Here is a 16302-nt window from a genome sequence, read left to right on the forward strand (position 1 = left end):
GTGTGCAGATTACCGTAGATATCATCATAAGTGTGCAGATTACCGTAGATATCATAATAAGTGTGCAGATTACCGTAGATATCATAAGTGTGCAGATTACCGTAGATATCATAAGTGTGCAGATTACCGTAGATATCATAATAAGTGTTCAGATTACCGTAGATATCATAATAAGTGTGCAGATTACCGTAGATATCATAATAAGTGTGCAGATTACCGTAGATATCATAAGTGTGCAGATTACCGTAGATATCATAATAAGTGTGCAGATTACCGTAGATATCATAATAAGTGTGCAGATTACCGTAGATATCATCATAAGTGTGCAGATTACCGTAGATATCATAATAAGTGTGCAGATTACCGTAGATATCATAAGTGTGCAGATTACCGTAGATATCATCATAAGTGTGCAGATTACCGTAGATATCATAATAAGTGTGCAGATTACCGTAGATATCATAATAAGGGTGCAGATTACCGTAGATATAATCATAAATGTGCAGATTACCGTAGATATCATAATAAGGGTGCAGATTACCGTAGATATCATCATAAATGTGCAGATTACCGTAGATATCATCATAAGTGTGCAGATTACCGTAGATATCATAATAAATGTGCAGATTACCGTAGATATCATAAGGGTGCAGATTACCGTAGATATCATAATAAGGGTGCAGATTACCGTAGATATCATCATAAATGTGCAGATTACCGTAGATATCATCATAAGTGTGCAGATTACCGTAGATATCATAATAAATGTGCAGATTACCGTAGATATCATAAGTGTGCAGATTACCGTAGATATCATTAGTGTGCAGATTACCGTAGATATCATCATAAGTGTGCAGATTACCGTAGATATCATCATAAGTGTGCAGATTACCGTAGATATCATAATAAATGTGCAGATTACCGTAGATATCATAATAAATGTGCAGATTACCGTAGATATCATCATAAGTGTGCAGATTACCGTAGATATCATAAGTGTGCAGATTACCGTAGATATTACCGTAGATATCATAAGAAGTGTGCAGATTACCGTAGATATCATAATAAGTGTGCAGATTACCGTAGATATCAAAAGTGTGCAGATTACCGTAGATATCATAAGAAGTGCAGATTACCGTAGATATCATAAGTGTGCAGATTACCGTAGATATCATAAGTGTGCAGATTACCGTAGATATCATAAGTGTGCAGATTACCGTAGATATTACCGTAGATATCATAAGAAGTGTGCAGATTACCGTAGATATCATAATAAGTGTGCAGATTACCGTAGATATCAAAAGTGTGCAGACTATTTTCGTCGTGACTGGCTTGACGGGAGTTAATCACTCAATGTCGTGTTTTTAATGTGCCGTGTCTGTAAAATCTGTATTTTATAAGAGCCTAGCCGTTTATAAAGAACGCTGCTCGGGTACCACAGATCGGCTGTTAGATCTACACAAGACAAATCTTTAATCTTTAAACAAGTACATTCTCGCCTGAAAAAGTCTTAAAACTACAATTTGTGACACATTAACTTTTAAATTACGTGGGGTTTCTCGTCCGCTATTGACACTTGCTGGTTGGTGCGAGCTGGTTTTATAGTTTTATACTCGTTCATATGGTACTATTAGTTGTAAATATTATATTTAGCTAGCTACTGTTAAATTGCTATGCTTAGTATTTGAAACAACCCAATACATTCGTTAAAGATCTTACATTTGGGTATTTAAGATAGGTTGGAGGTTATCCTAACTTTAAGAAGTTATTTACGATGATTTTTAAGAACATTCTTTTCGTGAATATGAATACTTCTTAAATGTTATCTTAAGAGCAATCATAAGAAAAAAGATAAGAACATTCTTAAGAAAAGTTTTGGGAATACAAAATATTAAGTTAGAAAATAAGAAGAAAGAATAATTTTATTCTTAAGAATGTTTTGTGAATCCGGCCCAAGGACAACACACAATATTTCCATTGCGCTGCACTTTTATAAATATACTAAAAGAAAACGTGAGGGCGGCACATGCAAAACTCGCCATCAATGTGCCAGGGCATTGATATGATATTGCATTTGATATTTTCAAACAATATCAAATTTTACTTTAGTACAATGACAATATACCAATTGTTTAATTTGGTGCACAACCCCAACAGTATGCGCAAGACAAAAATGACCACAAAGACCATAAACGTCACCAACAGATCTGTGGTCAACGTCATGCATCTCAGGATTACATCTTTTCCCAGCATGCACTGAGGCTGCCAGGTAAGATGTCATTAGGGCAGCTCATCCTTGCGGGCTATATTTGTTGTCTGTCGAGTGGCAAGAGCAGCGGAGCAGACGGGAGCAAACAACCGCCTCTTGGCTTTCGATTAGCGCCAGACCAGATTTGCGCTGTTTACACAAAGGCCTTTCTGCGTGTCCTCAAACGTGTCAGATGCAGCATGTGCATAAGCTGAAACAAAATACCCTTTTTGGGTCACAAGGCGTCCCAACTCAATGCAGTGTATCATTTGCGTTCGATCTCCCTCAGACCGAATCGGACTGGTTGTGCGATGCTCCTGGGCTTTTTTTCCCCCCGTTCTGCAACCACCCTCGTCTTGTCTGTTCCACCCTTTCTTCCCTCCCTCCTTTTCTTTCTCTCTCAGCTCCACTAAGCAACAAGTGCTGCCTGTGAGTACCAGCCCTCCCCCCCGTCCCAGCCTCCAGAAGCTATCGCAAATCCTGCGAGCAACTGCCAGCTGACAAAACTGTTTAGTCAGCAAGAGAGAGGCAGGCTGGGAGGGAGAGAGAGCGAGGGCGAGCTTCAGGCTTGAGAGAGCGGAGACAGAAAAAGAGCCGTACATCAGTCGATAGCGCTTCAATTCAGCGTGAAACAGAAGTTGCGCAAGTCTTTTCTTTCCCTGCTGTGACGTAGGGCTGGGCATTGACACAAATTTCACGATTCGATTTCTATTCACAAGCCTTCGAATTGATTCTGATTTTGGATATCAGATACAGCACATGGCAAATTTCTCAAGGAAAAAAGTCTCTCAACTGATGTAGTCAACTATGCATGAGTACTACATTACTATAATATTAACTTATTTGTATACAAACACTTAAATCCAATTCAGGGATGCTCATAGGCCCCATTTACACTGCATGGTTCAAGTGACCCAATTCCGATTTTTCCCTCGCATGTGGCACAAATCGGATATGACGTGAACGTGTAAGCAGGAAAAAAACGCATGAATTCTGATATCCTCCGATCGGATTCGGTAATAAATCCGATATGATTCGGATACGTGCATTTGCGTCTTCCATGTAAGCGGTCAAATCCGATATTCCCCAGTAAATGCGAATCGTATGCCATTGAAAAATGGACGTCAACTCGGGTGGACACGAATTGCGATCACATGACAAGGGCTCTCCTCTTTTTTCTCCGCCTAATGCTGCGTTCACACCAAACGCGAATAGAGCGTCAGGAGCGAGTGATTTCAATGTTAAATCAAGGGAAATGATTATTCTGGATTATTCAAGAACTGGCAAAATGTAATGTAATGCAATGCAATGTAAGTCGCTTTGGATAAAAGCGTCTGCCAAATGCATAAAAATGTAAAAAAATGGAAAGGCGCGTTGACGCGCGTCTGGAGGTCCAGCGGCGCGATTCCACCTCATTCGCACATGCAGTTTGCACAAATTTGACGCAAATTGAGCGTCTTGCGCGAGTGGTGCTTTTTGTGTATCACGCGTTTGAAGCGAATTTGCGTCTGACGCCCGAGTTGAAAAATTTGAACGTCTCTATTCGCTGGTGTGAACGCAGCATTACGAGAGCAATGTTTTGCTGATCTTTAAAGATAGCAAAACATTGAATAATCATTTTGTCTGCATCCATTGCATATCGCGCCGTTTTACTTTCTTTTCCGGGTCAGAACGTCTTGGGTTGTTTCTTTAGTGTATAGTGTAAATGCAAATATCGGATACGGGTCGCGTTTAAAAGAAAAAATTTTTTTGAAAAAAATCGGATATTGTCAAATCTGATTTTTGCATCAAGACCTGCAGTGTAAATGTGGCCATATTGACCGTTTAACCGTTAACCGAGTAAAAATGTAACGGTTTAAACGTTTTTTTTTTTTTTTTTTAAGGTATTTTTTGTTTGTTTTGCTGCATGGTTAAAGAAAAATATGCTATATTTGTCAACTCACGGGGCGCATCGACACGTGCAATCACACGTGCCTACACAGACATATTTCGCGAAATCTATAATCTTATCAATTAACGGTTAATATTCGATAATGAGCGACGGTTGACGGTCAGGAAATGAGATGAGCATCCCTACTCCAATTCGTTGTTTTTTTTAAATATACTTAAATGGTGGCTGTGGCTATATTTATCAAAATGCAAAAGTCAATTTTTCTAGCTGACTAACGAGTTTATGGACACTGGATATGTTTTTTCTGAGGTAAACGTGACGTTACGTGACATTGTTCACAAGCTGTTTTATTGTCGTCTTTCTGTGATGTCACTACAGCGATCTGTCACGCCACATTAAACGGCACCAAAAAGTTTTAAATTACGTAATAAAAATGGACATAATTTGAAATCTGAGAATTTTTTTCATATCAAAAGCACAAATATTATTGCAATTTATTGGATGGGAGGGGCTCTATAATATCCTGAAAACAGGATAGACCATTTGATTCTTGGGATTTAAGAATCGATATCTATTCGTAAAAATGAGAATCGATATGTTTTTACCCAGCCCTACTGTGACGTATAACCAAGTGAAAAACATTCTCGAATGAGGGGAAAAATTGTAGGGTGGGACTTTTTTCCATGGGGAGTTGATTGGATGGTTGCGGCTTGCTATTGGTGGATCTCATGTGAGTGACAGGTTGCCCCGCCCCCATGCCAGTAAACACATAATCAGAGATTAATAGAGATTTTGATTAAAGTTAAATTAAAATGATGATGTTCACGGATCAATAAACACTGCAATATTCCGTTAAAAATACGAAATGTCTATGACTTCAGCGTAAACACTTATCTTGAGTAAACAAGACAGGAGAGTTGGGAATAAAGTTGAAACGCCTGCAAAAACAGGGACTGTGGTGTCAAGATCACCATGTCTGTCTGAATCTCAGAGAGGGAAAACAGTCGTGCAGCTAACTCGCTATTGTTCGAACACTTCCTTCATCTCTTCCCCCTCCACCTCAGAGAAGAGGCAAGTTTCACTTCCTGTCTTTCCTCTCATCTCCTCTCCTCAGCTTTGCTGGAGCTCCATTTTCCCTGCCTCCCTTTCTCCCTCCTGTCCTCCATTGTGGCATTCTTTCACATCGGTGATAGCCGTTGGGTTAGACTTTGAACTCTTAGCAAATACCAACTTTATTTGCTGGTTGGAGCGGCTCGGGGGAGAAATGGGGAAAGGTGATAAGACGGGCTGCAATAACAGGTCTTCAGAAGTGTTTGTGAGGCATCGTCAAAAAACAAAAAGATGCATTCAGCCTGATGGCCCATTAGCCTGATGGCTGCTTTACACGGCAAATGATTGGGTCAATGCTCTAAAGAAAAATTCCCCAAAATCCTATAGCTACAGACTATAAAGGATGGCAATTAATCACTTTTTAATAAAACAAACGTGGCCCACAATGGTAGGATGTTGTGATTGGTTGCCATGTGGTTACTATGCATTTGAGTTTCGACTGGTTGCTTACTGGGCCAAGTTTCTAGATATGACTTGGGTCCATCCTTCAATTCCATCCAGTCTATGGGATGTTTCCATCGGAGGAAAATCATTTGAATGTGAAACAAAAGTATAAACAAAAGTCATGAAATCTAATTTATTGCAATGATTTATCCATGCACATCAATATTTTAAATTCATATCCCTCAAAATCTTGAATCAGAATAACTTCCCTGATGATGTGGGCGGGGCAACCTGTCACTCACATGAGATCCACCAAACGCAAACCACCACCATCCAATCAATTCCCCACAGGCAAAATCAAGTTCCCTATACATCATAATAGCGACGAAAAGAATATCACAACTTCCTAATAGTCATGCTCGTCTTCGGCCATGTTTACACCTGGTATTATGTGGCGTTCACACCGGACGCGATTCGCGCGAAGGTGGACGCTTGAACATTTTGAGTTTACTCGCTTCAATCGCGCGTGAAATTCGCGCGATGACATTCGCTGCACAACAGACGCGAATTTGCGTCATGGGCGGGGCTTCCGCCAGCGGTTCGTCTCGTTGAGAAATGGCTGACATGGGCTGTGTTTACATGTCTTTTTTTTGTTAAAATCTACTGTTAATGTGTGACAATTCGCCGCCTCATTCGCGCGAATCGCGCCGCAGAATGCCATTTCGCATCTCTGCATTGACTTAACAAGTAAATCACTCGCGTGTATCGCGTCCGGTGTGAACGCACCATAAAGATGCATTTTCGTCGATCGGATCACAAATGGACGACGCTAATACAGGTGTAAACGGGGTCTAAAAAGTTGAGCTTGAGTATCGACCACTTCCAGAGGTAGTCGAAAACGCATTGCTTTCGTAGTGTAAACGCTGGTCAAATTCACACGAACAGCCACTAAAAAGACCCTCTACTGACCTAATGCGGAAACATCATGGGAAGAGCGCTAGCCAGACGGGATTTAAACTTTGTCGGCTGGAGACCTAAGTTTGGTTTGAGGACGAAAAACGTACCACAATGTTCTCTCGCATTTCCTGATTTCTAACACACACTCTCGGCGGTTTCGACAGGTGAAAAAAAGCCGCCATTTGAGGCGTTATAGTGTTTTCCTGACAACTACTGACAGTTTGGAAGAATAAGCCCAAATGGACTCGATTTCAAAGCCGCAATCCCCTGATCCGCTGCACATATAAATGCAGAATGACGAGTGTAAAAGCCGTTTCACAAGGGAAAATGTTTATTTACTATTTATTTTATTTTTTTATTTAGGATAATATATTTTTTACCCTTAATTTCCATGATCTAAAGAATTAAAAGATTGTCATTTGAAAGTGTGTAGGTCTACTTGCATTATTATGCTGTTATATTAGGATTATATATTCAGTGGCATAAAATAGTCTTAAAATGACAATAATATCGTTTATCGCAATTATTTCTGGGACGATATATCGCGAAACAAAAAGTAGTTATCGTGACAGGCCGAGTATAAACAAAGATTTGCACCAGCGGCGTTGATGATAAAATGTGCGTCCCATTTTAATTCTATTGAGAATGTAGTAAAACACTGGAGAACGTCGAACATGAGCTAAAACAGACACTAAAATGGCTGATGAGGAGGGGAAAACATCGTCCTGCAAGCTTTTTAAACTCACAATGACCACATTTACTAGAGTTTATCACGTTCTATTATATTTATTGTGGTACATTTTGACTTTTCATAGAATTTATAATAGATAATCAGTTAAGGGAGTAGATTTAGATCACTAAAGATGTATATTCGTGTTGTAGCTGTAGTTTCTAACTGTGTTGCTATTTGATTAGGAAAAAGAAAGAAAAAGTAAACATTGGCCTGCATGGTAATGAGGTCTTGCTTTGTAAATAAACCCTTATTGTAACAAATGCTATAGTTAAACAATTACAAGAACGATATGTTAGTTTTAAGGCCGAGTACAAGTTAGAAAGAGCTTTAAAATATGGACCTTTTGAATTATTGACTAAACAATCCCGCCATAACCACGCCCCCAAACAAAGCTCCGCCCCCTCTGGTGAGTACCAGCACTTTATTTTTTCCACTTCAAGCACTGATAAGTGAATAAAAGAGACGGATGTACATTAATAAAACAGGTGTAAACAGGGCCTTAGCAAACTCGTTTTGAATTTTTCTTCACGATTTGTTGCTCAATTGTTGTTTTGAACTTTATCTTTGGCAACTGCTAGTTTTTCAGCAGCTTCACTGTTACTGAACCGAACATGTTTTTCGTGTTTTCACTGCCAAAGATAAGTGCTGCCTGTGTGGGCCATGACAGCAATCACAGAGAAGATTGGTTGAATTTTTGAGGTTAGGCCTTCCATCCCATATATGACACATTTAACGATAATGAGCCACGGTGAGAAGGAGGCAGAGCAGCATTCATGAAATGTCTGCATTTTTCTAACTGCGTTAACAGGCATTGATTGACTTTCCCAAAAGCATCGTAGGCAATTGTTCTACGATCGCGATGCTTTTGGGAAACACAGCCCTGGACATCCACAAATATAGCTGGGGCTAAAGTGTCAGCACCCAACACTATTCTTGTAGGGGCGTCCAGACCGAAGCATGTCACTCTAAAATAAGCCACTCGTTTTAATACAACGCAAGGTAATCTGTGAGCCAATACCATCAACAAACAGATCCACAACTCCAACTAATTGCCGCCATTCGTGAATGAGTTCGCCTAGTTCTTTTGTGTGATGTTAAGCGTCTCTACTTATACAACAGCATCCTCATATTTATGTATAAACACCCAATTTGTGGGGGGAAAACTACAAATACACCTCCATCTCTCACTCCATCCACTCTTTCTGTGTCCCTCCCTGCCTCCGCCACACAGAGGGATGGAATATAATCTTATCTAAAAACGGCAGGATAAATATAGCCTGGGAGCCAAAGGGCCAACCAATTCTGCCCTAAGGCCAAAAGCAGGTCCCTCTCCATTAGGATAACAGGATCACCACTACTCAAGTCCCTTAATGCACATGTGTAAGGTCTCATTTAGACTTCAATAGCATTAGTAATCGATAAAACCGCAAAACATCTTGAACGAATGGATGTGTAAGAATTAACCAGGACAGCTGCCTATGTTCTAGCTATAAAAAGGTACAAGATGTGAGGTTTAAAACACATATCAATTATTTACAAAGCATTCCAGATGCAATGGTCAAGGGTCTGACTATCGAAGATAGAAAATCCAATAAAATTAAATGTAAATCTGACGGGGTCATTCATTGATGCAAAGCAGTGCTGTAAAGTGTTAATCGTAAGAGAGGAATTACTCTAATGAATTTAGATAATGTCAATACCCAGGACACTCACTGAGACCCGAGGGAGGGTTATATACTTTATTATCCCATGAGGGAATGGACACCGGATTTTCAAGTGTTTCAGAACGCATAAACAATTAAGTAAAGGATACTGGGGACATTATGCATGGGATTCTATTAGACCTGCCGCGATTGGTTAATAAAAATGCACGTCCTGGCGAGTGTTCGAGTAAACGCAGTGGGATTTGTCTTTAGTGAACATACACAGAGTTGAATGAGAAATCGGGTGTTACAATGAATTTGGTCCGTGCAGCTCTTAAAGGGCCGGACCTTATATTCTGTGTGAAGCAGGGCAGGAACATGCCGGACAAGTGAGTTTTTAACCGTAAAACAATTATAAAACAATGAATAATAAGTTCTGTCATATTATTCAATTACTTTTATTGTTCTTTGCCATGGTATCGATATTGAGGTGTTTTAGTCTGGTATCGTATCAAAGTCATAATTTTGGTATCGTGACAACACTATTCTATATAAAAAGTATTTGCTGATATTCTCTTTTTTTGTTATGTTGGTTTACAAATTTGTACCTTTTTACATTTTTACTCTTTTAGTTTTACATTTTGTCAAGGGCTTGTTTACGTTTATACTTTTTTATAGTACACCTACTGAAGGCCAACGTTGCAAGTTAAATTAAATGTTTTTAAGTAAAATTGTTGAAAATTGTGATTAATTTAGCGGCAGATTAATCGATTAGTTAGTCGATAGATTAATCTATTGGTTAATTTATTGATTAATCGATAAACTAGCCGACAGATCAATTGATAAACTAGCCGATAGATTAAAGATTAATCGATAAACTAGCCGACAGAGTAATCGATAAACTAACCGACAGATAAATTGATAAATTAGCCGATAGAGTAATCGATAAACAAGCCGACAGAATAATTGATAAATTAGCTGATAGAGTAATCGATAAACTAGCCGACAGATCAATTGATAAACTAGCCGATAGATTAAAGATTAATCGATAAACTAACCGACAGATAAATTGATAAATTAGCCGATAGAGTAATCGATAAACAAGCCGACAGAATAATTGATAAATTAGCTGATAGAGTAATCGATAAACAAGCCGACAGAATAATTGATAAATTAGCTGATAGAGTAATCGATAAACTAGCCGACAGATCAATTGATAAACTAGCCGATAGATTAAAGATTAATCGATAAACTAGCCGACAGAGTAATTGATAAATTAGCCGATAGATCAATTGATAAATTAGTCAATAGATTAACCGAAAAATTAGTCAATAGATTAGTCGATAAATTAGTCGATAAATTAGTCGATAAATTAGTCGATAAATTAGTCGATAAATTAGTCGATGGATTAACCGAAAAATTAGTCAATAGATTAATCTATAAATTAGTCGATAGATTAACAGATAAATTAGTCGATCGATTAACCAATAAATTAGTCGATAGATTAATCGATAAATTAGCCGAAAGATTAATCGATAAATTAGGCGATAGATTAACCAATAAATTAGTCGATAGATTAAACAATAAATCAGTCGATTGGTTAATCGAAAAATCAGTCGATAGATCAATCGATATAAAAATAGTCGTTACTGGCAGCCCTAGATTCTATTCAATGCAATCCGAAAACTTCCCTGATAGTCTAGCATCAATCTGCGTTTCCTCTGGGATCACATTCACCAGATCTAGCATGCGAAAACACTTCACAAACTCGTTTAGCAGAGGCTCAGAGAACAAAAAAAAAAAGTCCAAGTGCATACTTCAAGAAACTCTAGAATGTATCTCCCAAAATAAAAAAGAACAAATATGAGTGCAAACTTTCCTATTAGCCTTAGCCAAAGAGGAAACAAACAAAACGACATGGAAACATCCTCCTCCTTTAGCCACAACATCATCAAGCTGATCCTTTAATACTGGCTGCAAGGCCTCCGTATGGTCCTATTCATAACAAAGACGATCTCTGCCAAACTTTGACAGCATTCGTTTGAGGGAAAAGCATTTTCTGTCATCTTTATACATCAGGTGGGGGGTTTACTTTAAGGGGTCGCTTATATATATATATATATATATATAGCGATGGAGAGAAGGCGTGATGCCTGTAGTGATAGTGCATTGCTGCAGCTCTTGACTCTGCTCGTCTACAGTGTTGAATTTCGTAATGGAATGTGAACCTCTCATCCGGATCTGTCCTCTCCTCCCTTCCTTTAAAAGAAGGCCAAAGAGGCAAGGGGAAACATCTTTATTTGCCACGACCCCCCTCCAAAAAACTAGTTTTGGTCGTCTGTTGTGATTGGTTGAGCAGCAATGGGACTTGTTTTATTATTTGTACCAATCCAGACCCCAGGGTGTGTAAGTGGCGTGAAGTGGGAGCGGAGCGGAGCATGGAGCGGGTGTTTTGGAAGTCGGAGCAGCTTCACTGGTGTGCAAACCGGAAAACCTGTAGTGGAGCCGGAGCCAAAGTCTCTGTTGCTCCGTGTCACTCATTTACACCGTTCCAGACCAGTCTTTGTGTTTGCATGCTAATCAAAATTAATAGCTTTTTACAGTTTTTTAAGTCTGTTTAATATCATTTAAGTTGAAAAGACTTAAGTTGACTGCGCTTAATTTAAGGCACTTTTATGGTTTAGTGTTCACAATTTAACTAAGCCTACGTCTAAATACAAAATTATGGAAAATATTAATTTCTATTACTTATTTAACTAAATGTGAAGCAAACCGTGAAAGTTGAGTGACAGACAAGATTTGCTACAGACTTGCTTTCCACTCACTGATCTATCTATCTATCTATCTATCTATCTATCTGTCTGTCTGTCTGTCTGTCTGTCTGTCTGTCTGTCTATCTATCTATCTATCTATCTATCTATCTAATACATTTTATTTGTAACGCACTTTAAATTAAACAAAATCTCAAAGTGCTACAGATTTAAAACAATAAAAAAATTTATATAAATAAATTAGATCATATACATCAGTATTTCAGCCCCTTTTAACCTCACAAATCAGCATCCGAGTTTCCAACTTGTAAATAAGACTCAAAACGCTCATTGACGTACAAATATATGCACTAACTTGCCCATTTTAGCCATCACATCATATCGATAGAGCAAATTATCAATCACAAATCTTGCTGTTGTAGTGCGTTTTATTGTAACTATGGTTACCAGAGGCCTAACGTTACTTAAAGGGATAGTACACCCAAAAATAAAATATTATGTAATGTATTTTTCATACTATGTTCCTTTGTGTTCAGCAGAACAAATACATTTACAGGTTTGGGACAACTTGAGGGTGAGCAAGAGGATGGATAGAATTTGCATTTTTGCGCTACTGTCTCTTTAAATAGTAATAACTAGGTTACTTTTTAACTGCAAAAAGCTTATTAAAACCATAAAAAGACACCGTAAAGGATGTACAAGATGTGGCGAGTGAATTTGCCACGTTTACCTCAGACTCTCCTGAAGTTTCTGCCTCACCGAGGAGGGGCGGAAAAGAGACGGAACACAAATGCCTAGCAACCATTATCTAACCAGCGCGAGCTCTGCTGCCGTCTCCCGAGAGACCGAACGGGCTCATCCATTCCTTCAGTTCAGCTCGACAAACTTTCAATAAAACTTACATGAACACTTTAAAACAACATGTAATAGACATAAAACGTGTTTACTTTGATGATGAGCATCTTAACTAATCCCAAAACAATGATTAATAATGTGACAGACGACACGCTTTCGACGATTTAAAAAAAACCCAACCGACTTTTCTTCACTCAAACTGCCACTACCTGAACGGTTTCGTGATCAAATATAGGCCATCCTTGAACAGATAAACAAACTTTGTGACGCAACAGGTTGTCGTCGAAGTAGAATAAACAAGTAAACAGACTAACAAAGACGTACAAAGCAGATGATATGCACTAAAAACGACATTTTCGATGGTCGATGGCAGAACCAGCTCGAGCCGAAGCGATCAAAGTGCACGCGAGATGTGATGCTCCGCGCGACAGCAGCGCGTTAGCTTAACGCTAGCTAACAGCAACAGACTTTGACCCCCATCACCGCATGTAACAACTTCCATACAGCATTAAAAAGTTGTTAAAGGCGAACACAAAGTTGTGTGGGTCGAAACACCCCGATGTCTTAGAGAAACGGAGTTGTTTGGGGCAGGTTTGGGCTGTGCGCGTGAGCATCAGGTCTCTCCTCGCGCAACGAGGAAGCTGAAGTTGGGAAAAAAAGTATCCTCTTACTCCACATTAACTTTAACTCAGACACGAACTTAAGCTAAAACACATCAAATAAACACACAGCAGGCCCACGAGAGAGTTGTAGGAGATCCGAGTAACTTACGTTTGACTTTGTTGGGGTTGGGTTGCTTTCGCCGAGACATGATGATGATGATGGTGATGATGAGCTGAGGAGAGAGAAGAAAAAAAAGAAGCTGCAAAAAGTTGTTCCGGAGAGGAATCAAAATGGCGTTTGTAAAAGATGTGCAAAGTTCGTCAACTTTGCGTTTGAGTTCCCCACTCTCCCAAATCCCCCCCACGCCGAGATGCTTTAGGGAGGAGAGAGGAAAACGCTTATTACTGCGTCTCTCTCTCTCTCTCTCTCTCTCTCTCTCTCTCTCTCTCTCTCTCTCTCTCTCTCTCTCTCTCTCTCTCTCTCTCCTCTAAAGCTGATCAGTAAGGCGGAGTATCACGTGTTGCTCCTGCTCTAGTCTCCAAGGGGACGCGCGTTACTGAAGCTGCAGACACACACAAGCATCCCACAAAAATACTTTCACAACAATCATATAAACACACACACACACACACACACACACACACACACACACACACACCTGCATCTTATCTGAATGTGGGCACTGGAGGACACACGAGAGTTCATTTAATGAAAATGAATTGACTAAGTAAGGTGCAAAAAAAGGTTAGACATAGGCTAAAGATAAAAGAAAATAATAACAGTAGGAAGACTTACAAAAAAGTGGTTGTAAATCATGATCCCATGTAGTCAGGAAGATAAATAAATATAAATAAATATAAACAATACAAATTTGATCTGTTTCAACATTTATATCATGCCAGAAGTTTTTCGAAGTAAATATTTACAATATTTTAATACAATACAATACTTTTTTATTATTATTATTTGTCAAATTTACTAACGGTTTCTGTTGTTTCAAAGTAAACACTACACTTCATTTTTGTCCATGTAAATATAGTGTACAATAGTGTCAATATAAAGATACAATATACAGACTAACTGACAAAGACAGGTAAAATAAAGTAGTAGTAGTAATGTTTTTGCAAATGATCTGTATTAACATTATAAGGAATTTACTATATATATATATATATATATATATATATATATATATATATATATATATATATATATATATATATATATATATATATATATATATATATATATATATATATATATATATACTGTAAAAAATGATGATTGATAAGTTATGACAACATGTTTTACATTGCTTTAACTATAATAAGTTATTTTTACATGTGAAGTTTTTTTAAATGTAAAGTTTTTACATTTTTTAAGTTATACAAGATTCAACTTATTTTTTAAAAGTCAGTTTAATGTAATTTAAGTTTAAATTACTTAAACATTCAAGTTTATTGTACTTAAAAATGTAAGGCAGCAAATCTTTTATGTGTGTGTGTGTGTGTGTGTGTGTGTGTGTGTGTGTGTGTGTGTGTGTGTGTGTGTGTGTGTGTGTGTGTGTGTGTGTGTGTGTGTGTGTGTGTGTGTGTGTGTGTGTGTGTGTGTGTGTGTGTGTGTGTGTGTGTGTGTGTGTGTGTGTGTGTGTGTGTGTGTGTGTGTGTGTGTGTGTGTGTGTGTGTGTGTGTGTGTGTGTGTGTGTGTGTGTGTGTGTGTATGTGTGTGTGTGTGTGTTTATTATTAATATTGTTGTTGTTCACTGTAAAAAAATATTTAAAAAGTAAGTGACCTGGTTGCCGTAAAATTTTGAGTACATTGAAATAAAAAATTTGAGTTAACACAATGAACATTTTTGAGAATCAACATTATCCTTTATTCAAATTTTATGAAAAGATTTTGTTAAAAAAAATTGCGTAATTGTATGTTTCATGCTGTGAAACATGCCAAATTGTGCTATTTTCATGATTTATTACAACATTTGTATTTTTTTATGTGGTTCAGATACAAGTATATTTTGAGTTACTATTTATTAAACCAATTTCCTTCATTAACTCAAAATTTTAATTTCAATGAACTCAAAAGTTTAAGGCAAACGAGCTTACTTACTTTTTTAAGTTAAACCAACAATATTTTTTACAGCGTTGTTGTAAATCTTAGCAAATTATCACAAATGATCAATATTAACATTATACCATCTGGTTAGAAAGACTCATTAATTCAATAATAAAAAAAATACTTGTAAATTAATAAAATAAAAAGAATACACATTATTATTATTATTAGCTGCACTTGTCTTTAAAAATGCTGTGTTAAAAATAACCCAAGTTGGGTTGAAAATGAACTAACCCAGCAATTGGGTTGTTTTATCCAAACATTTAACACAACCGCTGGGTTAAAACAACCCAGTTGCTGCGTTAGTCCATTTTCAACCCAACTTGGGTTATTTTTAACCCAGCATTATTTAGAGTGATATTGATATTTGTGTTTTAATGGCATGACACCTTCATATTGAAAAGCATCAAAGCGGTACACAAATAAAATAGTGGAAAAGAAAAAAATACACAGATTAAATGACAAATACAGTGTGAAGTTAGCCATGAAGGTTTAAAGAAAATACAAATAATGCAACAGGCTGTAATGAGAAATAAGCGAGGCGAGGGCACCGATGATGCTTTAGTCCATCAGAAGGTTTGGTCTGTAGGATATCAGACCCTCCTCCACCCGTCCAGACTGGCCAAACCTGCCCCGACTACATCTCTTTCCACTCTGATACTGGATATTATAATGACCGACGGCTGAGGACTTTATCATTCTGTAATTGATTAAATGACACAGCTGAGTTCATATTAAACAAGACAAAACAAAAACACGTTTTGCATTTTTCATAAAGAGGCTTTTCCCCTCCAGCCCAGAGTTTTGCTGCTCTGTTCAGTCGCCATATGGGTCAATGAATAACTCGTTTGAGCAGTTTATCATTTCCTCTCAAAGTCTGCATGAGTGTTCAAGCGATGCATCAGAACTCCACCGAGAAGAACAATACTTCAGTTTCACTGCTCAGATATGTTAATAGGCAGTTAGAGCGATGGTCCGTTTCTTTCATTATC

At 37.9% G+C, this 16302-nt stretch overlaps 1 protein-coding gene across 2 annotated transcripts in view; it reads right to left on the bottom strand.

The window, feature by feature from the left end:
• rreb1a (ras responsive element binding protein 1a) overlaps window positions 1–13654 on the bottom strand; it is a 92433-nt gene extending 78779 nt beyond the window's left edge. The window contains exon 1 of one of the 2 annotated variants that reach the window (XM_079805965.1): window positions 13364–13654. In XM_079805965.1, coding sequence (XP_079662091.1) covers window positions 13364–13403 — 40 coding nt within the window. In that variant the 5' untranslated portion in view covers window positions 13404–13654. The remainder of the gene's footprint in view (window positions 1–13363) is intronic. The other variant, XM_079805966.1, reaches the window with a different exon arrangement.
• Window positions 13655–16302: the final 2648 nt, after the last annotated feature.

The sequence above is a fragment of the Gobio gobio genome (assembly GCF_949357685.1).
Source record: "Gobio gobio genome assembly, chromosome: 23".
In the NCBI taxonomy this organism is placed as follows: Eukaryota; Metazoa; Chordata; class Actinopteri; order Cypriniformes; family Gobionidae; genus Gobio; species Gobio gobio.